General features: G+C 39.7%; 1 protein-coding gene across 6 annotated transcripts in view; it reads right to left on the reverse strand.

Annotated features, from left to right (window-relative positions):
• Positions 1-27,214, reverse strand: part of CFAP70 (cilia and flagella associated protein 70) — an 86,466-nt gene that overhangs the window by 21,210 nt on the left and 38,042 nt on the right. For all 6 annotated transcript variants that reach the window (XM_043926730.1, XM_043926727.1, XM_043926729.1 and 3 more), the window contains 8 exons: positions 26,576-26,667; positions 23,286-23,346; positions 22,771-22,965; positions 20,471-20,602; positions 10,943-11,068; positions 8,741-8,874; positions 8,510-8,625; positions 8,084-8,308 (listed from right to left, as the gene is read on the reverse strand). In XM_043926730.1, the coding sequence (XP_043782665.1) occupies positions 8,084-8,308; positions 8,510-8,625; positions 8,741-8,874; positions 10,943-11,068; positions 20,471-20,602; positions 22,771-22,965; positions 23,286-23,346; positions 26,576-26,667 (1,081 nt within the window). The remainder of the gene's footprint in view (positions 1-8,083; positions 8,309-8,509; positions 8,626-8,740; positions 8,875-10,942; positions 11,069-20,470; positions 20,603-22,770; positions 22,966-23,285; positions 23,347-26,575; positions 26,668-27,214) is intronic.

Consider the following 27,214-nt stretch of genomic DNA (forward strand, 5'->3'; position numbering starts at 1 on the left):
TTAAACATACCATGGTGCCTCTCATATAAATACATGTTTTAGGAATAAAAATAAAAAGCAATGCCAGTTAGGAGATGATCAATGCCAACTGGCTCTGACTCAGAAGAGGTCACTCTCAGCTAGAGAAAAAGATATGGCTTTGAAAAATAGGTAAAAGCTGGATAGGTAAAGAGGTAGGGGCTAAAGCTTGGGAGCAGCAAGCTAATTATTTTAATGAGTACTGAGGATTGCATAGCAAAAATTAAGGAAAGGGAGGTTAGGGGCTAGACTGTATTGATATTTGAATGCTAGGAGTTTTCTTCTATAAGAAAAAGAAGAGGGTTACAATGAAGAGTTTTAGCAGAAAAATCAGAGGATTAAAGTGGTATCTTATGAAGATTACTCTAGCAGCACTATGCAGCAAGGAGAAAAAAATGTTGATGAAGAAGTCCGTAATAAGGCTGTTATAACACTCTGGATGTTGGTAATGGATAGCAGTGTAAATATAAAGGAATGGTGTAGGGAGCATTTAGAAAGAGAATCAACTGGTCTGGGAAATCAACTTGATATAAGGATACAGAGAAGGTCAAGTAAGCAAGCAAGAAGCAGCAGGACTGACTCTGAGATCATGAGCTTGGGTGCCTAATATAACAATGCAGTCAGTTTGAGATATGAGGAGATGAGTTAACTAGTGGAAAAATCCACTGCTGGACTCTGGAGGGGCGTCAGCATTAAAGACAGACATCTGAGAGTTACGAGAAGTGAAATAGAAACTGTGAGGGTAGGTGAGCTCTTAGAAAGTAAGACAGTATTACTGGGAAATGATTACACCTAATGGGTGTAACAAGAAAGAAAAGTGAAGTGAAGTCGCTAAGTCGTGTCCGACTCTTTGCGACCCCATGGACTGTAGCCTATCAGGCTCCTTCATCCATCGGATTTTCCAGGCAAGAGTACTAGAGTGGGTTGCTATTTCCTTCTCCAGGGGATCTTCCCGATCCAGGGATTGAACCCGGGTCTCCCGCGTTGTAGGCAGAACAAGAAAGAGAAGGAAACCCAAACTATTGGAGATGGAGGTAATCCAATATGCATTTCAGGAAAAAGAGACTGGTTAATTATGCAGACTGATCATCGAGACATGATCTTAATGGAAAAAAAAAGAAACTGGAGGTGGCCAAAATAGAGTAGGAGGACCCTGAACTCACCGCCTCCCATGGATGCATCAGATTCACAACCAGTTATAGAACAGCTGTCTTTATCTATGAAAATGAGAGAGACTAGAAGAAAATGTTTTCCACACTAAAGACTTAAAAAAGGAACCACAATGAGATGGTAGGAGGGATGGGGACACGGTATAGTCAGGATCTACACTCTCAGCTTGGTGACCCACAAAGAGGAATATCACCATCATAGAGGTCCTCCCCGAGGAGCAAGGGGTTTGAGCCCTGAATCAGGCTCCTCAACCTAGGGATTCTGCATCAGGAAGACAAGCCCCCAGAACACCTGGCTTTGAAAACCAGTGGGGCCTAGGATAAGGGGAGCCAAAGGACTATAGGAAATAGATACTCCACTCAAAGGACGTCCACAAAATCTCACATGCTGCAAGTCTCAGCGCAGAGGCAGTAATTTGAAAGAAGCCCAGGTCAGACCCACTTGCTGATCTTGGAGAACCTTTTGGGGTGGCAGAAGCCAACTGGTACTCCCTCTAGGGATGCAGACACTGGTGAAACAGCCATTTTTGAAGCATTCTACCATAATAACATTGGTACTAGCAAATGCCATTTTAGAATCTTCCCTCTGGCCTAGTACCACTGGGAATCGACCCCACTCACCAGTGGGTTGGCACAAGCCATGAGCTCCCCTGGAGCTCACGAGCAACTGTGTGGGGACGTGGACTTGCTTACCAGTGGACTGGCACCAGCCTTGAGTCCCTCGGGAATGCACAACCAACCACACAGGAAGATACTGTGCCACCCAGTGGGCCCTCAGTCACCACATGAGGCACAGCTTCACAGACAACTGGGCCAGGGGCCAGTCCTGCTTACCAGCATGCCCATAAAGTTCACCTTGCCACAAGAGAAGAGGGATACTTCTAGAGTGTATACCTCTGGTGACCAGAGAAGAGTGCCCTGCTGGACCCCATTGGACATCTCCTATGTAAGGCACTTCTTCAAGACTGGGAAATATAGCCAACCGACCTATCTAACACACAGAAATAAACAGAGAATTGGGAAAAATGAAGAGACAGATGAATGTTATCAATAAAAGAATAAGACATAACTTTAGAAACTTAAGCTGCTCTAAAAAAAAAGTCTGTATAAAAATAATATATTAATATGAAAAAACATGTACCTCTAATGAATTTTTTAAACCTAGATGAAATTGATGAACTCTAAAAGGTAGAAAATGCAAAAAAAAAGTAGAAAATGCCATGAATAACACTAATAAATATGGAATACAAATACATTAAAGACTAAAAGCAAAAGAACAAAAGGTACCTAATAATCTGGATTATAAAACTAGACCAAAAAAATTATAGGCTTTCATTTATGAACACAGATGCAAAGATCCAAAATAAAGAGTTAGCTATTCAAATCAAAAGGTATATTAAAAATTAATACATTATGATCAAGCAGTATTTATTCAGTTATTATAAGGATTGTTCAATATAAAAGAAATCTATCAATGTTGTTCACTATACTAATAGATAAAAGGAGAAAATATTTTTTTTAATTGATGCAGAAAAAGAATCTGATAAAGATCAACAGTTATTAATGAAAAAAAACTCTTTGGAAATTAAGAACAGAAGACACTTTTCTTAATTCTGTAAAGGTTGGTTTTTTTTTTTAAGAAAAATCTTAAACCATACTTTAAATTTAATAGACAAACATTAAACTCATTCCCCTTAGGGAAAGAAGACAAGGCTGAACCCTACAACTAATATACAACATATTACTGTCAATAATAAAAAGAGGTAAGCAGTATGAGAATTGGGAAGAAAAGGTAACACTATCATTATTGGCAGATGATATAATAATCATATTCTGGAAAAAACAATATAAGTAATCATCTATTTGAATCAATAGGAGTCAAATGACGGGCTTCCCTGGCGGCTCAGTGGTGGAGAATCCCCCTGCCAGTGCAGGAGACACAGGCTCGATCTCTGGTCCAGGAGGATCCCACATGCCACGGAGCAGCTAAGCCTGCGCGCCACAGCTACTAAGAGCTGTGCTCCAGAGCCCGAGTGCCACAACGACTGAAGCCTGCACGCCCCAGGACCTGTGCTCTGCAATAAAAGAAGCCACTGTGACGAGAACTCTGCACCCCTCAACTAGAGAGTGGCCCTCACTCTCAGCAACTAGAGAAAAGCCCGTATAGTAACGAAGACCCAGCACAGCTGAAAGTAAACAAACAAACTGAGCTCCCTTATTTTAAAAAAATGAGTCAAATTAGATTATCGATATACAAGTCAAATCTAAAAAACAATAGTATACACTAAAATCTAAAATGTAGAAAGTCAATAGCATACATTAAAAAATACCAGCAATAACCAACTAGAAAACATAATTAAAATAATATACTATTATGATAGCAATGGAATCAATAAAACAACTATGAATTACTTAAACAGGGCCCCACTGGGAAGAAAATGGTAAAAATTTTAATAAAGAACCCAGAAGATGACCTGAGTAAATGGAGAGATTCTCCACACACTTGGATAGAATGGTTAATAATATGCAGATGTCTACTGAGGTCCCCTGTTGGCTTAGATGGTAAAGAATCTGCCTGCAATGCTTGAGACCTGGGTTTGATTCCTGGGTTGGGAAGATCCCCTGGAGGAGGGCGTGGCAACCCCTCTCTAGTATTCTTGCCTGGAGAATTCCCAGATTTTCCAGGCAAGAACCTAGAGGGCTACAGTCCATGGGGTCTCAAAGAGCTGGACATGACTGAGGGAGCAAGCACAGAAGCACAGATGTCTATTACCCCTAAATTAATCTATAAATTCAATACAGTCGAAATAAAATGTCCAACTGGATTTTTAACATACTTGATAAACTCACTATAAAAGTCATATAGGTGAATAAAGATTCATGAACAGGTAAGTCAGGTATACAAAAGGCAAGTAAACGGGAAAACCTCATATACCAGAAACCAAGGCATAGTATAACACCACAGCAATAAAGAGTGTGATGTTGTTTTAAGATCAGACATATGAGACAGAACATAGAGCTCGGAGACATATACACTTTAAATCAAATGATAAAAGATGATTGTTTAACAGATGGTTTTGAGAAAATTATCTCTCTACATGGAGAAAAATGAAACTAGTTCCCACCTAGTATCACACTCAAAGATGGAATCTGGATAGATTAAACGTGTAAATGTAAAACTAATATTATAAAGTTAATCAAAGAAAATGTGACTTGAGGTAGGAAGAACTATTTAAACAAAACTTCAGAGGCACAAAACCACAAAGCATTTGCTGAGAGCTGAACAACACAATCAACTAATTAAACTCACTTGTACAGAACACTCCACTCAACAACAGCAGAATACACACTCTTTTCAAGTGTATATGGATCAAGTCAGATTAAACACTAGACCATAAAACAAGTCAAAATAAATTTAAAAGGACTCAAATCACGTAAAGTACATTTTCTAACCATTATTAAGTTAAATTAGAAATAAGAAACAAATATATCTGGAAAAATTCTCAAATATTATAAAATAAAAAACATATGGCTAGATAACCCAGATATTCGACTTCTAAGTTGAATAGTCCCAGCTATTCAACTTCTAAGTATTTATCCATGTCATCCTCTTTCTCCTCCTGCCCTCAATCTTTCCTAGTATCAGGGGCGACAGAGGATGAGATGGTTGGATGGCATCACTGACTCAATGGACATGAGTCTGAGCAAATTCTGGGAGATGGTGAAGGACAAGGAAGCCTGGCATGCTGCATTCCATGGGGTTGCAAAGAGTCAGACACAACTTTGCGACTAAAAGATAACAAGTATTTATCCAAAAGAAAGAAAGTCCATGTCTATACAAAAACTTGTACACAATATCCACAACAACTTTAACAGTCCCAAACTAGAAACAGCCCAAATATATATCAACTGGTAATTAAATAAATACAGTGTGGTATCTCCATACATCAGGATATTATTCAGCAATAAAAAGGATGAACTACTGATATGGGCAACAACATGCTTGAGTCTCAAAATAATTAAAATTGGATTAAAGATTTACTGAGCATGGCCCTGCCCATCAGAACAAGACCCAGTATCCCCCTCAGTAAATCTATCCCATCAGGAAGCTTTCATAAGCCTCTTATCCTTCTCCATTAGAGGGAAGACAGACTGAAAACCACCCTTACAGAAAACTAACCAATCTAATCATATGGACCACAGCCTTGTCTAACTCAATGAAAGTATGAGCCATGCTGTGTAGGGCCACCCAAGATGGATGGGTCATGGTGGAGAGTTCTGACAAAATGTGGTCCACTGGAGAAGGGAATGGCAAACCACTTCAGTATTCCCGCCTTGAGAGCCCCATGAACAGTATGAAAAGGCAAAAAGATAGGACACTGAAAGATGAACTCCCCAGGTCGATAGGTGCCCAATATGCTACTGGAGATCAGTGGAGAAATAACTCCAGAAAGAATAAAGAGATGGAGCCAAAGCAAAAACAACACCAAGTTGTGGATGTGACTGGTGATGAAAGCAAGGTCCGATGCTGTAAAGAACAATATCGCACAGGAACCTGGAATGTTAGGTCCATGAATCAAGGCAAATTGGAAGTGATCAAACCGGAGATGGCAAGAAAGAACATCGACATTTTATGAATCAGTGAACTAAAATGGACTGGAATGGGTGAATTTAACTCAGATGACCATTAAATTGACTACTGTGGGCAAGAATCCCTTAGAAGAAATGGAGTAGCCATCATAGTCAACAAGAGTCCAAAATGCAGTACTTGGATGCAGTCTCAAAAACGACACAATGATCTCTGTTCGTTTCCAAGGCAAACTATTCAATATCACGGTAATTCAAGTCTATGCCCCGACCAGTAATGCCGAAGAAGCATAAGTTGTATGGTTCCATGAAGACCTATAAGACCTTCTAGAATTAACACCCAAAAAAGATGTCCTTTTCATTGTAGGGGACTGGAATGCAAGAGTAGGAAGTCAAGAAACACCTGGAGTAACAGGCAAATTCAGCCCTGGAGTACAGAATGAAGCAAGGCAAAGGCTAATAGAGTTCTTCTACCAAGAGAACGCACTGGTCATCTCAGACACCCTCTTCCAACAACACAAGAGAAGACTCTACACATGGACATCACCAGATGGTCAATAGTGAAATCAGATTGATTATATTCTTTGCAGCCAAAGATGGAGAAGTTCCATACAGTCAGCAAAAACAAGACCGGGAGCTGACTGTGGCTCAGATCATGAATTCCTTATTGCCAAATTCAGACTTAAATTGGAGAAAGTAGAGAAAACCACAAGACCATTCAGGTATGACCTAAATCAAATCCCTAACAATTATACAGTGGAAGTGAGAAACAGATTTAAGGAACTAGATCTGAGAGAGTGCCTGATGAACTATGGACAGAGGTTTGTGACACTGTACAGGAGACAGGGAGCAAGGCCATCCCGAAGAAAAAGAAATGCAAAAAAGCAAAATGGCTGTCTGAGGAGGCCTTACAAATAGCTGAGGGAAAAAGAGAAGACAAAAGCAAAGGAGAAAAGGAAAGATATACCTATTTGAATGCAGAGTTCCAAAGAATAGCAAGGAGAGATAAGAAAGGCCATGGGGTCGCAAAGAGTCGCAAAGACATGACTGAGTGATTGAGCTGACTGACCTACTGAAGCGGAAAAAGTCAGACAAAAAAGAGTATATACTGTGTAATTCTACTTAATTCTAAAATTGGGACTTCCCCAGTGGTTAAGAATCTGGCTGCCAATGCAGAGGACACAGGTTGGAGCCTGGTCTGGGAATATCCCACATGCTGTGAAGCAGCTGGGCCTGTGAGCCACAACTACTAAGCCCATACCCCTAGAGCCCTTACTCCACAACAAGAGAGGCCACCACAATGAGAAGCCCACACACCACAGCAAAGAGTAGTTGTCCCCACTCGCTGTAATAAGAGAAAGCCCGCACACATTAATGAAGACCCAGGGCAGCCATAAATAAATAAATAAAATTCTAAAATATGCAAACTCATCTATAGTAATAGAAAGCTGATTGGTGGTTATATGGAAACAGGGGCAAGAGAAAGAGATTACAGTCTACAGCCATACCACCCTGAATATGCCAGATCTTGTCTGATCTCGGAAGCTAAGCAGGGTCGGGCCTGGTGAGTACTTGGATGGGAGAAAGAGATTACAAATGGGCACAAAGAAAGTTTTGGAGTTTTCAGATATGTTCATTATATTGACTGTGGTGATGTTTCCATGAATGTGTTCATATGTCAAAATTTATCAAATTGTACACATTAAATATGTGCAGTTTATGAAATATCCATTATACCCTAAACTGTTGAAAATATATGTACACAAAATAACAATTTTGTGCTAATAAGTGTAATAACTTACAAACAAAATAACATATGCAAGAAACACATGAAAACACACAACTTAAGCATATTAGAATGATTTCCTAAAGTGGAGGAAAGGAGAATGTCAATGAAGAAGAGGAAAAAAAAGTGTATAAATAAATTTTAAAATTTTACAATCACAAGACTGAGACTTTAGATCCTGGAGAAGAGAGTGAGGGGGAAAAGAATGAAACTTACTCTGCTAAAATGATACCCCTTTTAGGGATACATAGAGATGTTAAATTCTCAAAAAATTTTAAGTCTCAAAAAATTGACAAGCAAAAAAAAAAAAAATTGACAAGCAACAACAGTAGAAATTTCCGACTTTCAGTCACATGAATGAGGAAATGTTTAGAAGGACTGTTGCCTGGTAGCCCTGGAACAACTCGAAACTCCACTTTCTCATTCATTTAACAACTATTTACTGAGTACCTACTACGTGCCAGGTCCTACTCATGAGGCCAATCATTTTTCCAATAGCCACACATCATCTCCCCGGTCCTACCTGTTGGGGCTTCCACTTTGAGGGCTGCTGTAGAAGAACCACTGGTGATTCCCCAAGGACCTAAGCTGGATTCTGCTTTCCCTCCTTCTTCAGCATACTCTACAGTACCAGTGCTCTTCTGCTTCGTGACCTGTGCCTGAAGAACTCGTGCCTGAAGCTGTTTGGAGGCTTCATGAAATGCCATTTCCATTCGAATATCATTATTTTGAATTTCATAGTACAAGCCTGAAAAAAAAAAAAAGACGTTGAAACAAATGCGACTAATTTCCCACTATCAAATACTGAAGAATGACAACAGTTCATTTAAATTTCCCACACTTCTACCAAAGTTTAAGAATTACATGATGAGCCATTAAAGAATGGAAAGAGAAAGGAAAAATCTTCTAATGAAAGAAGATACATTCGTATCATAGGAAAATATCAAACCAAGTAAAGTCCAGGCTACAACATTGGTTGGTTCCAAGCAAGTAGCATCCTCAAAGAAAACTTCCGCCTGCTCATAGTGCTCCATCAGGACAGCCAGGACACCACACAGCAGCAGGCTGAGGAGAGACCACCAACATGATTGACAACATGGCCCCATGTCACAGGGACCAAGGCAAATTCGTACAGAAGCTCATCTGCTCCTACTCATCCCCATCTCCCTTCCAACCATACCTCTGGATATTATTCTGGTTCAGGGAAAGGGCTTTTCGAAAACACTCCTGTGCTTTGATATTGTCTTCAGTTAGGAGGCAGAAGGCACCATAGTCCAGCCAGTGCTCCAGGTTCTGGGGCTCACGAACTAACCTCTGCCACATGAAACATTAGGAGGACCAAAGTTACTGTGACAGTATGTTACATCCTTCATGCACATAACATCACATAGCAAGTACTCCAAAAATACTGTAAGCTCTATGAAATTACAAATATGACTTCTTTTTTGCTTACCACTAAATTCTGAATGCCCAGAACAGTCACTTGTCTGGCTTATATTATGTGGTCAATAAATATTTGTTGAAATAATGTAAAAAATAAATCCTCAAAAAAAAATGAATCCTCAATTCATTGCTTCCTAGTATCAGTGTTCTGGTCACCATACGCTCATCCAATTACTTGGGAACCAAAAGATTCATTTTATGTTTCATTTTAAAGATTTATATATAATCACTTCTGTCACAGTCTTGAGGAGGCAAATATCAGCTTATCCACAAATATGTAATAATAAAAGCAACTTATAATGAGTGAAAACTATAAAACATTGCTGAAAGAAATTAAAGAAGAGAGACAAACAAATGGAAACACATTGCATGTTCACAGATTAGATTATAAGACTTAATACTGTGAAAAGCAATATATAGATTCAATGTAATGTCTATCAAAATCCCAATGATATTTTTTTTGCAGAAACATAAAAGCCCATTCGAAAATTTATATGGAATCTTAAGGATCCTGAATATCCAAAACAATCTTTAAAAAGAACAAAGCTAGAAAACTCACACATCCTGATTTCAGAACTTAACAAAGTTACAGTAATCAGTCTGGTACTGGTATAAAGACAGACATATAAACCAAGGGAATAGGACAGAGAGCCCAGAAATAAATCCTAACATATATGGTCAAATGACTTTTGACAAAGGTGTCAAGACCACTCGGTAGGGAAAGGACAACCTCTTAAGCAAACTATGCTAGGAAAACTGAATATCCACATGCAGAGAATGAAGTTGAACCCTTACCTAACACCATATACAAAAAATAATTCAAATGGATCAAAGACCTAAATGTAATACCTTAAACTATAAAATTCTCAGAAGGAAACACAGGGCAACAGTTTCACAACCAGATGTGACAATCTTCCTCCAGCTGACTATGTTCCCATTAAGTGCGTGTTTTTCCCTCTCTCCACACTGGAACACTTGCGCCAGAGGCAGGGTGTGCTGAAGCAAGGTGGGCCCATGTGCATATAGCTATAACTATGGCTGCTTATGTAGCCACCTCTGGCTCTTCTCAGATGCCACCCAGGTTGGAATTTTTTTCCCTGGTTGTGCCCCCCCAGATCCAGTGCTGTGCTGGGGTGTGGTCTGAGTGGGGCTGGAGCATTGGCTTGGCTTGGGCCCAGGTGCATGGTGGGGCGACCAGGGGAAATGTGCCAGCCTGTAGGGCAGATCTCTCTCTGCCCTGCCTCAGGGGCAAGCCAGGACACTTGCATTCCTCATAAATGGAGTCCAGGCTTCTCCAGCCTTTCTATCTGTCCCAGCAGTCAGTCCTCCAACCAGCAAAGGGGCCTTGTCTTCTCTACACAGTAATCCAGGACTGGGACACCCAGTCTGTGGCTTGACCCACTTACTCCTCAGTGTGAATATATACCAGTGCACCCTCCCTGTTCCTCTGTGGCCCCTCCTAGGGACACAGGTCCCAACCAGATCACTTTTCTTCCCTTTCAACTAAATTATGTGTGTATCTTTCTTACAGCCTTGGTTGTACATGAGTCCTTCTGTCAGTTTCCAGTGAGAATTGTTCCATATGTAGATGTATTTTTAATGTGCTTAAGGCAGGGAGGTGACCTCCATGTCCTCTTACTCTGCCATCTTTATTTCTGCCTCTCGAGGTTCATTTTCTGCATATGGATAACTAACTGTTCTAACACAATTTTTTGAAAAGCCTATCTTTTCCGCATTGAATTTTTTAATTTGTAAACAACTTTGTCCAAAATATAATGGCTCTGTTTCTGTGGACCTATTTTTGGACTCTGTTTTATTGATCTATGTGTCTGTCTTTTCACCAACAAGGTTGGATTTTAAACAATCAAACACTACTATTTATTATACCCATATTAAACAATTAGCAGTAGCAACAACCACCAGAAAGATGTTTAATTACCTCTTCATAGTACACTGTTGCCATTTCATAGTTCTCATTGACTTCTGCTTCAAATGCAAAGAGTCGAAGCTGTTCACTGCTAGTATAAATGGTTGGAGGGGTGCCTTGGACATCGTCTGGCATGCTCTTGTCAGCATCAAGATGACAGGCAGACAAAACGAAGCAATTATAAGCAGACAAGTTTTATAAGAATAAACCAGATATGAGACTCTAGTTAAGATGTCTAAAAGGCTACTGAGGTTTCTCACAGTCTTGCCAGTACAGTAACAGAGTCAGTGTGAACCAACAGATAAATATCAAGGGTGAAATAGAATCTCAGGTATCTGAACACCAACAGTCTGAGCTCACGGAAGTGAGTAAAAATTATTTACAGCAGAACTGCTCTCCTCAAGGCTAGGCAGTCAGCATCCCTAAGTCACTTCTAACCCCAAATGGCTTCTTTCCTTTTCTCTAGTATACAAAAATATTATCATTTTTCAGGTGTCATGACATGAAAAGGTTGGCAAGAACTAGCTAGAATTTTCAAACATCGAGAAAACAAATATTTGGCAGCTACATCTATATTTTCAGTGGGATATATAGACAGATTCTACCAAGGAGACATTTTAGACATAGCCAGAAAGGTAGAAGGAAAAATAACATACCCTTTATGCCCAGATAGGAAAGGAGGTCTGGTATAATAAGCAATCTCTTGGGCCAGAGGCTAGGGACAGGGAAGACCCCTTCCCTGATTTCTTAACTAGAAATAAAACTTATATCACTGACTTTAACAAGGAGAGTTACTAAGGAATGTGAAGAATGAAGCTAAGTTTGAGATGGGCCAAAGAGAGCTTCTGATCATTGTTAATGCCTCTGTACTCTGTTCTTTCTGAGCTCCAAACCCCTATAGGAACATGCTCCTATGCCCAAACCAGAAATATTTTACCTCTAATTCCACTCCCCATACCCACATTACAAGCCTTCGGTCTTCTTGTCATTTAGTCCCCTTAAAACTGCTGACTTCCAATACGCCTATAATTTCCCAATGGATCAGCCTGGACCTCATGGTTATCTACTCATACTGCTCTCTCACCAGCACACTCAAGTCCTGGGCATCCTTGTCCTTTTCCTGCACTTGCGCAGAAAACTCCCAAATCAAAAGAATCCTACAATCTGACTTCTTCCTTCTTAGGCAGAAGCTGCTAATTGAGCCTGAAGAAAACTGCATACGGTCTCAGCTGAAGACTTTAATACTCTCAACAATCTATGTATTTGTCCTTGTTCCACAACATTTACCATTATGCTAGGCAGTACCTAAATTTTCTTCTCTTCAAACTTTACATTCAACACTTACTCCCTTCACTTTCAGTAAAGATGTTACTTCACAGAGGAAATAGAAATTATTAGGCAAAAAAAAAAAAAAATCCTTCAACTTTTGAATCCCACAACCAAACTGTTTCTCTTTTTTCTAAGATTTACTTAATTTTTTGGCTGTGGTGGGTCTTTGTTGGTGCATGTGGGCTTTCTCTAGTTGTAGAGAGCGGGGGCTACTCTTCACTGCGGTGTGTGAGCTTCGCATCGGTGGCTTCCCTTGTTGCGGAGCACAGGCTCTAGCACACGGGCCTTCAGGAGCTGCAGCGCGGGGCTCAACAGCTGTGGTGCACAGGCTTAGCTGGTCCACAGCACGTGGAATCTGCCCAGACCAGGGATCAAACCGGCATCCCTTGCATTGCAAGGCATATTCTTAACCACTTAACCACCAGTGGTTAAGAAGGGAAGCCCTTAAACTGTTTATTCCTGCATCCATTGTACGTCTTTCCTTTCAACCTCAGAGGAAGAGGTATCACATCCTTCTCTGTTTCGAGGCTAATCCTTACATCTAAATTCTTGATCCTTTTCCACTTGTATATCCCAAGTTTGCCATTGATTGTCCCCTCTTTCCCCTCAACTTTCAACTTCTCCCAATCTACTGATTCCTTTTCCTAAACCTGAGGACATTCTAAACACTTTTCCATCTTAAAAAGAAAATCTCTAATTTCTAGCTACTACTTTCCCACTTCTTTCCTCTATCTTCCAACTTCTTGAATGTTTATCCCACCTGCTTTCTAATCATTCATTTACTCCTCAATTCACTACAATTTGGATCTAATCATTAGACCAATAAAACCGCTATGTAAAGGTTAACAAGAGCCTCTTTACTGCCAAATACAATAAAAACTTTTCAGAATTTCTCTTTTCTCCCCAGTTTTATGAAGATATAACTGGCATCAGTTCAGTTCAGTTGCTCAGTCGTGTCCGACTCTTTGTGACCCCATGAACCGCAGCACGCCAGGCCTCTGTGTCCATCCCAACTTCCAGAGTCCACCCAAACCCATGGCCATTAGGTCGGTGATGCCATCCAACCATCTCATCCTGTCGTCCCCTTCTCTTCCCACCCTCAATCTTTCCCAGCATAAGGGTCTTTTCAAATGAGTCAGCTCTTCTCATCAGGTGGCCAAACTATCGGAGTTTCAGCTTCAGCATCAGTCCTTCCAGTGAATACCCAGGACTGACCTCCTTCAGGATGGACTGCTTGAATCTCCTTGCCGTCCAAGGGACTCTCAAGAGTCATCTCCAACACCACAGTTCAAAAGCATCAATTCTTTGGTGCTCAGCCTTCTTTATAGTCCAACTCTCACATCCATACTTGACCACTGGAAAAACCATAGCCTTCACTAGATGGACTTTCGTTGACAAAGTAATGTCTCTGCTTTTTAATATGCTGTCTAGGTTGGTCATAACTTTTCATCCAAGGGGTAAGTGTCTTTTAACTTCATGGCTGCAATCACCATCTGCAGTCATTTTGGACCCCCCCAAAATAAAGTCAGCCACTGTTTCCACTGTTTCTCCATCCATTTGCCATGAAGTGATGGGACAAGATGCCATGATCTTAGTTTTCTGAATGTTGAGCTTTAAGCCAACTTTTTCACTCTCCTCTTTCACTTTCATCAAGAGGCTCTTTAGTTCTTCTTCACTTTCTGCCATAAGGGTGGCGTCATCTGCATATCTGAGGTTACTGGTATTTCTCCCGGCAATCTTGAGTCCAGCTTGTGCTTCTTCCAGCCCAGTGTTTCTCATGATGTACTCTGCATATAAGTTAAATAAGCAGGGTGACAATATACAGCCTTGACCTACTCCTTTTCCTATTTGGAACCAATCTGTTGTTCCATGTCCAGTTCTAACTGTTGCTTCCTGACCTGCATACAGGTTTCTCAAGAGGCAGGTCAGGTGGTCTGGTATGCCCATCTCTGAGATTTTTCCACAGTTTATTGTGATACACACAGTCAAAGACTTTGACATAGTCAGTAAAGCAGAAATAGATGTTTTTCTGGAACTCTTGCTTCTTGGCAATTTGATCTCTGGTTCCTCTGCCTTTTCTAAAACCAGCTTGATCATCTGAAGTTCACAGTTCACGTATTGCTGAAGACTGGCTTGGAGAATTTTGAACATTACTTCACTAGCGTGTGAGATGAGTGCAATTGTGCGGTGGTTTCAGCATTCTTTGGCATTGTCTTTCTTTGGGATTGGAATGAAAACTGACCTTTTCCAGTCCTGTGGCCACTGCTGAGTTTTCCAAATTTGCTGGCATATTGAGGGCAGCACTTTCACAGCATCATCTTTTAGGATTTGAAATAGCTCGACTGGAATTCCATCACCTCCACTAGCTTTATTCGTAGTGATGCCTCCTAAGGCCCACTTGACTTCACATTCCAGGATGTCTGGCTCTAGGTGAGTGATGACACCATCGTGATTATCTGGGTTGTGAAGATCCTTTCTGTACAGTTCTTCTGTGTATTCTTGCCACCTCTTCTTAATGTCTTCTGCTTCTGTTAGCTCCATACCATTTCTGTCCTTTATTGAGCCCATCTTTGCATGAAATGTTCCCTTGGTATCTCTAATTTTCTTGAAGAGATCGCTAGTCTTTCCCATTCTATTGTTTTCCTCTATTTCTTTGCATTGATAAGCTGAGGAAGGCTTTCTTATCTCTCTTTGCTATTCTTTGGAACTCTGCATTCAAATGGATATATCTTTCCTTTTCTCCTTTGCTTTTGGCTTCTCTTCTTTTCACAGTTATTTGTAAGGCCTCCTCAGAAAGCCATTTTGCTTTTTTGCATTTCTTTTTCTTCGGGATGATCTTGACCCTTCTCCTGGACAATGTCATGAACCTCCGACCATAGTTATAGGCACTCTGTCTATCAGATCTCGTCCCTTAAATCTGTTTCTCACTTCTACTGTATAGCCATAAGGGATTTGTTTAAGGTCATACTTAATGGTGTCATGGTTTTCCCCACTTTCTTCAACTTAAGTCTGAATTTGGCAATAAGGAGTTCATGATCTGAGCCACAGTCAGCTCCCAGTCTTGTTTTTGCTGACTGTATAGAGTTTCTCCATCTTTGGCTGCAAAGAATATAATCAATCTGATTTTGCTATTGAACATCTGGTGATGTCCATGTGTAGAGTCTTCTCTTGTGTTGTTGGAAGAGGGTGTTTGCTATGACCAGTGCATTCTCTTGGCAGAACTCCATTAGCCTTTGGCCTGCTTCATTCTGTACTCCAAGGCCAAATTTGCCTGTTATCCAGGTGTTTCTTGACTTCCTACTTTTGCATTCCAGTCCCCTATAATGAAAAGGACATCTTTTTTGGGTGTTAGTTCTAGAAGGTCTTGTAGGTCTTCATAGAACCATTCAACTTCAGCTTCTTCAGTGTTACTGGTAGGGGCATAGACTTGGATTACCATGATATTGAATGGTTTGTCTTGGAAATGAACAGAGTGCATTCTGTCGTTTTTGAGATTACATTCAAGTACTGTATAAGCATATATTGATCTATATATATTGTTAAATGACTACTGCAAATAGCCAGCAGTCATCATCTTATATAGCTACAATAAAAAGAGAAGAAAAAAGAAAAAAGAAAAAAAATGTGTCCTTGTAATAAGAACTCAGGATTTACTCTCAACAGTTTTCATATATACCACACAGCAGTGTTGACTATAGTCCTTTTATACTGTACATTACTTCCCTAGTAGTTACCTATTTTTAATTGGAGATTTGTACTTTTTGACTTCCTTTCTCCAACCTCTCCTCCACCAACCCCAGATTTTGTATTTTTTGAGCTCCTCAGAGTATTTAACAACACTGACCATTTTCTTAAAATTTTCTTCCCTCGGGTTCTGAAATACCACTGTCTCTGGGTCTTTCACCCTTTCAACAATTTACTTGTCTCCTTCATTAATTTTTTACTCATCCGTCCCTTAAATTTTGGTATTTCCTAGGGTTTTGCCACCAGCTTACCTCTCTCTCTACTCGTGCTTTTCTTGACAGCTTCATCTATGGCCGCTGTTTGACTAGCATCCATATACTAAAGACTCCCAAATTTTACCTCTAGCTCAGATTTCTCTCTTGAGCAAAACCCTGTAAGAACTAATGTTTAAAACTGAATTCAACATCACCTGTCTTCCGGCAAATTTCCTTATGCTGCATTTCTTATCCTAGCCAATGTTATTACCAGCTACCCAGTCACTAAGCCTTAAATTTAAGAATCTTTTCTCTCTTTTCCTCCATAGTATGGAATAATCAGTTAACATCACCAGTTCACCACATCACCAGCTCATCACCTCTAACCCATCCTACATACTGCTATCAGAATGTTTTTTGGTAAAATGGAACTCTAATCATATTATTCCCCAGTGTAAAACAATTAAATTTATTGCATTCAACTGCTAATAAGGAAAAATGTCAAAACTTCTTACTGTGGCATATAAGCACTCCATCCATGCTACCAAACTGACTCCTGGTTTCACTGTTTCTCTGTCCCTCACCCACTTCAACTCTGCTCCTTAACTATATGCAGTTTGGCATGTGTCATATTTTTCCAAGCTTCTAAGCCTTTGCAATGTCCTCTATGACTCAAATGCTCTGAAACATGTATTTGGAGAGGTTCTCTTTAGCCTTCAAGGCCCAGGTTGTCACAGCTCCTCTGTGACTCCTTCCCTGAAAGATCTCAGGGTGAAGTTGATACCTTTTCTTTATGCATCCCCTAACCTCATCTGCCATGGACACACCGCTGTTACAGCACTTAGCTCACCCCACTGCAATTATCTGTATTTTGTGCCTGTCTCCTCTACTAGACAGGGGCTTTCCAAATCAGATCATCCAAATTATCTGTGTAAGATTGTTATCTTAATCCTAGGATATTGGACACTCCTCTCCTATCTCTTCCAGGAATGTTGAACAGGTGAAAGAAAAAGTGATGGTAGCAGAGAAGAAAACACAGTAAAGGGAAGAACAAGTAGAATAGAGGCCTTGGGGAGGTATAGCTGGTTAGAAACTACCAAGGGGACAAAAAGATTTTGTCACTGTTTTCAAACAAACCATAACTGCACACATCTTTAAAAAATGAGCAAATGACAGTAAGATATAACATGTGAAAATATAAACAGACAAGTGGGAAGAGACCAGTCAGATAGAAAAGGCATATTTGAAGTGTCATTGTCATTCAAGTATAATATCTGAAAACTCATAGTTTTTTTGTTTTGATTGCAAATCTTGAAGAAAAAATTGAGAATTGCACACATTCACAGAGTAAATAGAATAATTCTTCTTCCACAATGTACATTGCTGATTATATTTATTTTTATTCATCAAATCTATGACAGTTATGAAATTAATTTTTCTAGGAAGTTGAAAGAGGATCAGTTCAGTTCAGTTCAGTTCAGTCTCTCAGTCGTGTCCGACTCTTTGCAAAGCCATGAACTGCAGCACACCAGGCCTCCTTGTCCATCAACAACGCCCGGAGTTTACCCAAACTCATGTCCATTGAATCAGAGATGCCATCCAACCATCTCATCCTCTGTCATCCACTTCTTGTCCTGCCCTCAATCTTTCCCAGCATCAGGGTCTTTTCAAATGAGTCAGCTCTTCGCATCAGGGTGCCAAACTATTGGAGTTTCAGCTTCAACATCAGTCCTTCCAATGAAGGACTGATCTTCTTTAGGATGGACTGGTTGGGTCTCCTTGCAGTCCAAGGGATTCTCAAGAGTCTTCTCCAACACCACAGTTCAAAAGCATCAATTCTTCAGCCCTCAGCTTTCTTTATAGTCCAACTCTCACATCCATACATGACTACTGGAAAAACCATAGCCTTGACTAGACAGACCTCTGTTAACAAAGTAATGTCTCTGCTTTTTAATATGCTGTCTAGGTTGGTCATAACTTTTCATCCAAGGGGTAAGTGTCTTTTAACTTCATGGCTGCAATCACCATCTGCAGTCATTTTGGACCCCCCCAAAATAAAGTCAGCCACTGTTTCCACTGTTTCTCCATCCATTTGCCATGAAGTGATGGGACAAGATGCCATGATCTTAGTTTTCTGAATGTTGAGCTTTAAGCCAACTTTTTCACTCTCCTCTTTCACTTTCATCAAGAGGCTCTTTAGTTCTTCTTCACTTTCTGCCATAAGGGTGGCGTCATCTGCATATCTGAGGTTACTGGTATTTCTCCTGGCAATCTTGAGTCCAGCTTGTGCTTCTTCCAGCCCAGTGTTTCTCATGATGTACTCTGCATATAAGTTAAATAAGCAGGGTGACAATATACAGCCTTGACCTACTCCTTTTCCTATTTGGAACCAATCTGTTGTTCCATGTCCAGTTCTAACTGTTGCTTCCTGACCTGCATACAGGTTTCTCAAGAGGCAGGTCAGGTGGTCTGGTATGCCCATCTCTTTAAGAATTTCCCGCAGTTTATTGTGATACACACAGTCAAAGACTTTGACATAGTCAATAAAGCAGAAATAGATGGTTTTCTGGAACTCTCTTGCTTTTTTGATGATCCAGCGGATGTTGGCAATTTGATCTCTGGTTCCTCTGCCTTTTCTAAAACCAGCTTGATCATCTGAAGTTCACAGTTCACGTATTGCTGAAGACTGGCTTGGAGAATTTTGAACATTACTTCACTAGCGTGTGAGATGAGTGCAATTGTGCGGTGGTTTCAGCATTCTTTGGCATTGTCTTTCTTTGGGATTGGAATGAAAACTGACCTTTTCCAGTCCTGTGGCCACTGCTGAGTTTTCCAAATTTGCTGGCATATTGAGGGCAGCACTTTCACAGCATCATCTTTTAGGATTTGAAATAGCTCGACTGGAATTCCATCACCTCCACTAGCTTTATTCGTAGTGATGCCTCCTAAGGCCCACTTGACTTCACATTCCAGGATGTCTGGCTCTAGGTGAGTGATGACACCATCGTGATTATCTGGGTTGTGAAGATCCTTTTTGTACAGTTCTTCTGTGTATTCTTGCCACCTCTTCTTAATGTCTTCTGCTTCTGTTAGCTCCATACCATTTCTGTCCTTTATTGAGCCCATCTTTGCATGAAATGTTCCCTTGGTATCTCTAATTTTCTTGAAGAGATCGCTAGTCTTTCCCATTCTATTGTTTTCCTCTATTTCTTTGCATTGATAAGCTGAGGAAGGCTTTCTTATCTCTCTTTGCTATTCTTTGGAACTCTGCATTCAAATGGATATATCTTTCCTTTTCTCCTTGCTTTTGGCTTCTCTTCTTCTCACAGCTATTTGTAAGGCCTCCTCAGAAAGCCATTTTGCTTTTTTGCATTTCTTTTTCTTCAGGATGGTCTTGCTCCCTGTCTCCTGTACAATGTCACGAACTTCCATCCATAGTTCATCAGGCACTCTGTCTATCAGATCTAGTCCCTTAAACCTGTTTCTCACTTCCACTGTATAATCATAAGGGATTTGATTTAGGTCATACCTGAACAGTCTAGTCGTTCTCCCCACTTTCTTTAGTTTAAGTCTGAATTTGGCAATAAGGAGTTCAAGATCTGCGCCACAGTCAGCTCGCGGTCTCTTTTTTGCTGACTGTATAGAGCTTCTCCAACTTTGGCTGCAAAGAATATAATCAATCTGATTTCAGTGCTGACCATCTGGTGATGTCCATGTGTAGAGTCTCCATGTTGTTGGAAAAGGGTGTTTGCTATGACCAGTGTGTTCTCTTGGTAGAACTCTATTAGCCTTTGGCCTGCTTCATTCTGTACTCCAAGGCCAAATTTGCCTGTTATCCAGGTGTTTCTTGACTTCCTACTTTTGCATTACAGTCCCCGATAGTGAAAAGGACAATTTTTTGGGGTGTTAGTTCTAGAAGGTCTTGTAGGTCTTCATAGAAGTGTTCAACTTCAGCTTCTTCAGTGTTACTGGTCGGGGCATAGACTTGGATTACCGTGATATTGAATGGTTTGCCTTGGAAACGAAGAGAGATCATTCTGCAGTTTTTGAGATTGCATGAAAGAGGACACCCCCTTATTTTTTCCAAAATTAGTCTTATAAGTTAGGCAGTTTCTCATTGATCTTTGTGTTTTCAATTCCTAGCACAGAGCAGCTACCCCAATAAATGTCTATGGAGCTAAGGAAGAAAAGAGGCAAAAAGAAAGGAATTATTTATAGGAGACCCTGATGACCTACAGAGAAAAGGACAAGTGCTTAGTTCTAAAGCACCTACCTGGTTTAAGGCCACATGCATCTGATCCACCAAGAAAACATATAGCTCACTGATAAATTTCTGCAGCTCCTCTTGGCTTTCAAATGATGTTGTCTTCAAGTACTTCTCTCTCACAATCTTTACCACAGCATGCTGCAAGAGACACGTATCACCATCTGATAGCACAGTTCAGCAGCATGCTAACAGCACATACCTCCCTTGAGCTTCTGATCTAAAGCTCATCAGAAATCCAGAAGGTGAACTGCTTTTCCTTGGTGACTACTAGACTGTTGGTTCTCTGATCTTCCCCCAATCAACATACTTTGCATAACATCAAAGTATGTCTTCATGACATCATTCTTTCCTTGACATTACCATCGTCATCAATATGGTCAATACAGGATTCACACTTTGCAAAGAGAGTCATAAAGCCAAAGAAAACCTTAGCATTATGTTTATGCATTATGCTTCTCATGGTGGCAACATGATTCAAGGGAGAAAAGGAGAAAGGCCTGATTTGAGAGACTGAACAATGGAATCCTGGTTCTAATCCTGCCACTGTACAACCTCTTAAATTATTTTACACTTGGTATTTCGGTTTCCTCATTTATTAAATGGATATGTACTTCTGGTATTCCTATCTTATTTCAAAAGAGGATTGAGAGGCCAAAGAGAAATAACAGGTGAAGAAGGTCATCCAGCTAGTAATAGTAGAACCAGGAATCAAACTGAGACGTGCCTATGCCACCTGAGAATAGCCTCTTGTCTCCATGGGTATCATTTGCTTTTCACTTTATTATTTCCACATACTTTCTTTGTATCTGTTTGGTACAGTTTAGGGCACATAATAAATGTATAGAGAGAGGCACTGCACTGTAGCAAATAAGAATGTTGAGTCTGGAGCCAGATTGCCTGAATGTACATCCCATCTTTGACCTTTACTAGCTCTGTAATCTTGGGCAAATTATTTAACCAACTAAATACTGCAATTCTCTATGTATAAAATGAGGAGTACCTTTCTCTTATAGTTGTTGTGAGGATTAAATTAGTAAAATATGAAGTATTTAAAATTTTGTCTGTATATAACAAATACTCAGGCTGATTCATATCAGTGTATGACAAAACCCAAAAAAAAAAAAAAAAAAAATGAAAGCACCGTGACCCTGCACCCTGTCCCTTCCCAACTCTTCACTCAGGGTTTGTCTTGACCTAGACTGGAAGCTCTAGCACTGGAGCAGACGGAGGCTCTTGGGTTCCTCCTAAAGTCGGGCACTGAGTACAGGGCTTTGTATGGAACAGATGCTCAATTCATATTATTATACTACACTGTGTAAAGCATTGATTGAATTTCTAAACCTGTAACTCCTATTTTTTCAAATATATTCTAACTCAAAAAAAAATAAAAAATAAGAAATAGCCTCTAATTTGGGAGTAGAACTATATATAATTTTTATTTATTCTCTTTGCAGACTGCTCTCTATTTCACTGAGCTTTCAAAAATGTGCCCATATTTTAGTGTGAACATTTATCACAAAATGCACACAAAAGGTTAGTGTCTTTAGAACATTCAACACTTAAAACATTTTTTTTTTCCTGCGTTATATACACAAATTTCTGACTCTGGAGCAAGAGTGCACAAATTACCCTCCATAGGCCATATACAGCCTGCCATCTCTTTGTAAATAAAGTTACAGTGTAACAAAGCTACCTAATCCATTTACTAGTTTACTGGGATCTGGGGCCACTTTTGTGTTCCAACCGGAGTTGACTGGCTGTGACTACAAAGTCTAAAATATTGTATTTACTTCTGGTGCTTTTCAAATTTGCCAACCCCTGTAGAAGAGTAATACATGCAATCCTAATAAATGAATTTATACTATAAAAAAACAAAAACAAATACTCAATAAATGTTAGCCATTATTATTTGGGAAATTTTTATTAAGTAAATATTTCTCAAATCTTAGTGATTCTATAGGCTAGGAAAAGGTTTGCAATGGGAAACAGAAAAGTGTCATGGAATCAACACCAGGTACAGAGTGTCTGCCTGTTAGTGCAACACGACATCTGGCCCCAAATCTGGCCTAACTTCAAGTGAGGAATTAGTTTATTACAAGCTTACACTCAGTATGGATACTGAACCACACCAAGACTATACAGGAGTGGAAGAATGTCTCTAGACAGCCTGTCATAGAGAACATATGTCTTTGTACCAGTAGCAAGAAAGGTAGAAAAAAGCTGAACATAACTGGAAAAGAAATGATAACTACATATGCAGAGAAGATGCTTCATAAAAATCCACGGTTTAATAAATTAATATTTACCTTGAGTTGTTCTTTGAAAGCAAAGTATTTTCCAGAGCAATTAAGTTCATAGTTGAGCTGGCACTTCTGCTCCTCCAGGGTTTCACTATCTATATCATTCCCAGTCTTGATTACTTGTTTTCCAAACATATTGTGATATTCATTCAGAATGGCTCTAGAAATGTTCTTGATCTGCATGTGGTAGTCACTCACTGCCTAGAAAAATACAAAATGTCTGGTAAAGGGGCCTCAGAGAGATCAAGACATGGAATGAAAGTCTGAAACTGGATTGGGTTTTACATTCAATAATACTTTAGGTATAAATTGTCCTTTTCTTCCCATCTCAGAAACCATCAGCCAAAGATTAAACACTGTATGTTATTCATTGGATGCCACTGGTCAGAAAGCAGCATGAGGGAAAATACTTGAAGCTACAATTTCTCACCCCTTCTGGAAAACATACTGAAGAGCCCATGCCCTATTTTCAAGTGGGTGCACTCAACATCTCAGAGTTTCACCTTGGCTTTGGCACTTACCTTCTGAGCTCCTCCTGTCCTACGGGTAAGAGGTGGCCTTGGAGGAATCATTTCCTTGACCCTGTATCAGAAAAAAAACACATAAACTTTCTTATATCCAGATGTATGTTCTTTTATTTCCCATATCCAAAGGTCTGGGTGAGGGATATCAAGGGTCAGTTGCCCATCACACTCGACCACTATGCTATTATCTCATGTGAGAACCTAGATGTGAACTTCAGAACAGCATATAACTGTGGACTAGGAAGGAAGGTAGGAAGCCACTAAATAGCTACCTGGAAAGTAGCTAAGTTGCACTTTTGGCTAATTTGAGCCCAAGCTTTACCCTTTTACATTTTTAAAAAACCTCTTGTACACAAGAAGCTACATGACTCAGGCATTAGAAACAGATGGGTGTTCTGACTTTAGTAGCTTTATGTAGCTACTAACAGTAGCTGTTATGATTTTTGGTAGAGTCTCTGAAAACACAAAGTTTTGGGAATATAAATGGTACAAACAAGTGGAAGATTTTCTTTCCTCTCTAGTAGGAAAAATTGATGCTTTCGAACTGTGGTGCTGGAGAGGACTTTTGAGAGTCCCTTGGACTGCAAGGAGATCAAATCAGTCCATCCTAAAAGAAATCAACCCTGAATATTTATTGGAAGGACTGATGCTGAAGCTGAAGCTCCAATACATTGGCCACCTGATGCGAAGAACTGACTCATTTGAAAAGACCCTGATGCTAGGAAAGATTGAAGGCAGGAGGAGAAGGCTGTGACAGAGGACAAGATGGTTGGATGGCATCATCGACTCAATGGTCATGAGTTTGAGCAAACTCTGGGAGATAGTGAAGGACAGGGAAGCCTGATGTGTTACAGTCCATGGGGCAAAAAGTCAGACACAACTGAGTGACTGAATAACAGTAAGGATAAAAAGTATACTCCTGGTCATAATTTATAAGACTGCATTAAGCTACAGTAAATATATCAACCTTTACGGTAGAAAAAAAACTTTACAGTGAATAAGAAAATACATTTTATCACTGTTAAACTACTTACACCAAAACTTTTACCTTCCATTTTCAGGAGTTCTTACAAGAACCCAAAAGAAATTAGGGGCTTCCCCGGCGGCTTACTTGGTAATGAATCCGCCCGCAGTGTGGGAGACCTGGGTTCAATCCCTGGGTTGGGAAGATCCCCTGGAGGAGGGCATGGTGACCTACTCCAGTATTCTTGCCTGGAGAATCCCCATGGACAGAGGAGCCTGGCAGGCTACAGTCCACGGGGTTGCGAAGAGTCGGACAAGACTCTTTACAAAGAGTCAGACAAGACTCTTTGTCTGTGTGAGCGACTGAGCGCACACACAAATGGAATTATAGTTCTTCCTTCTTATAGTTTCAGATTCCTACTTAGGTATATTATACTGTCTTGAAATTTACCAAAAAATTCACAAATCCAATTTTTCTTTAATAGGCTCTATGTATGAGAGAATTCTCTGGTGGTCCACTGGTTATGACTTGGTGCTTTCACTGTAGTGGCCCAGGTTCAATCCTTGGTTGGGGAACTAAGATCTTGCAAGCTACGTGGCATGGCCAAAAAGAAAAGAAAAGCGAGGACAGGTTCTATGTAATTTTAGCCTTTGCTCATAACTCCTAATTTTATCTATATTATTAGATAATATATCCATATGATTCAAAATTTAAGAGATATGGAACAATATATAGTAAATGGTCTCCTGCCAACCTTGTTTAGCCACCCAGTTTCCTCTCCAGAGACAATGTTATTCATTCATTGAAAATATATATTGAGTGCCTATTATCCACCAGGCACTCTTCCAGGTGCTGGGGATAGAGTATTAAACAAAGACAAAAGTTCTTGCCCTCATGGCACTTACATTTTAGTTGGTTAAGACAATAAATAAGATAAATATGTTAGTGATATGTTCCACACAGAAAAATAACATAGTTCCCCAAACTATGTTGGGGGTTGGGAGTAGTGGAGTTGGGGAGCATATTTCACCAGAGAAAGCTTCACTGAGATGATAATACTTGAGTATGACCTGATAGAAGTGAGGAAACAAGTCATGTAGATATCTGGGGTGAAGGAAATTACAGGAAAAGCAAGCAGCAAATGTAAAGGCCTTGCTGCAAGAGTATGCCTGGCATGTGTGAGCAATAAGAGGCCACTTTGGCTAGACCAAAAAAAATGAGGAGAAAATACATGCAGAATACATAGCCAGCCCCATGTAGGTCATCATAGACTGTGACTTTTACTCAGAGTATGATGGGAGTCACTGGTAGCTTCTGAAGAGAGGAGTTATATGAATTGATTTCAACTTTAATATAATCATTACAGAATGCTATAATAAGAATAAATTGCCCAAATGTGGTAAATTCATAGAATGAAATACTATTCAACAATAAGGAAATGAAGTACTAATACACACTGCATTCTGGATGAACCTTCACAGCATTATATTAGATGAAAGAAGCCAGTCAACAAAGACCACATTGGTATGATTCCACTTAAATGAAATGTTCCAGAGTTGGCAAATTTATACAGACAATAAGTAGATAAGTGATTGCTTAGGCCTGGGGTGCAGGGTGTTGGTAGGGAAATGGCATGAGGATTGAGAGGAAATGTAGAGGGATTCCTCATATATATGGAGACATTATTCTCCATCTTATATATATAAAAAAGATAATAAAGGATACCATGAATAATTATACCATATTATCCATAATAAAGGATACCATGAATAATATATAATTATATATAAATTATATATAATTTATTTACCCAATAAATAAATTGGATAACCTTAATGAAACAGACAACTTCTTATAAACACAATCAAAGCACTGTGGTACAATATAAAAATAGTTCTAAAAAATTACATATATTATATGAGAGCAGTGTGTGTGTGTGTGTGTGTGTGTGTGTGTGTGTGTGTAATACAGAGACTTACAATAACTTCAAAAAGATAAATACCAAGGTGTTAAAAAAGGTTATCATTGGGTGAGTAGAAAGAAATCTGGGTATTTTTAGACAGTTTCTTGTTGATTTCTTTTTCTTGCTGATCTTGAAATTTTCAATATTTTTGTAATTTGCATATATGGCTTTTTTTAAAAGAAGACAAAAGTAATGAAAAAGATTTCATTTGAAAAAAACACCCCCCCAAAAAAAAACACCCAGAAAATTGTCTGCTGCTTAACCCAAGAAAAATTATATTTATGTGGACAAAATGACTTCCTTTAAAAGAAGTCACCTAAATTGTCTTGCAAAACAAGTAGGCGAACCATCACCACACACCTTCTGGCTAGTTCCTCGGGCATTCTCTTCGGAACCAAGGCTTTGTCCAGTTCAATCTCCAACACAATGTAAGTCCCTGCTTCTACATATTGCTGTAAAGACATTTTTCTCTAATTTAGTCTTTCCAGGAAAAGACATATTCATGAAAAAATTTTAGTACTATAATGCTCACAATATAAATGAGAAAATTGTATATTTAACTATATATAGTGTGATTTTGACTTAAAATATTTTTTACATAGAAAAATAACTGGAAAGAAAGATAGTAATGGTGGGGGGGGCTTCCCTGGTGGTCCAGTGGTTAAGGATCTGACTGCCAATGCACTGGACACAGGTTCGATCCCAGGTCTGGAATGATCCCCCATGCAGAAGGGCAAAGAGAAGCGTCTGCAAGGAGAAGCCTGCACACCGCAACAAAGAGTAACCCCAGCTTGCCATAACTAGAGAAAGCCCCAAGCGCAGCAACAAACACCTAGGGCAGCCATAAGTATATAAATAAATAAATATTTTTTAAAAATAGTGGCAGTGGTTATCTCTTGCAGAAAAGGGTTTTCAATTTTATTCTTGAAAACATCTACCCCAGTTGAAGTCTTGTTTAATTTGTTCAATACTATTCCTAGAATTCTTTTAAGTGAATGC

The sequence above is a fragment of the Cervus elaphus genome, chromosome 15, assembly GCF_910594005.1.
Source record: "Cervus elaphus chromosome 15, mCerEla1.1, whole genome shotgun sequence".
Taxonomy (NCBI): Eukaryota; Metazoa; Chordata; class Mammalia; order Artiodactyla; family Cervidae; genus Cervus; species Cervus elaphus.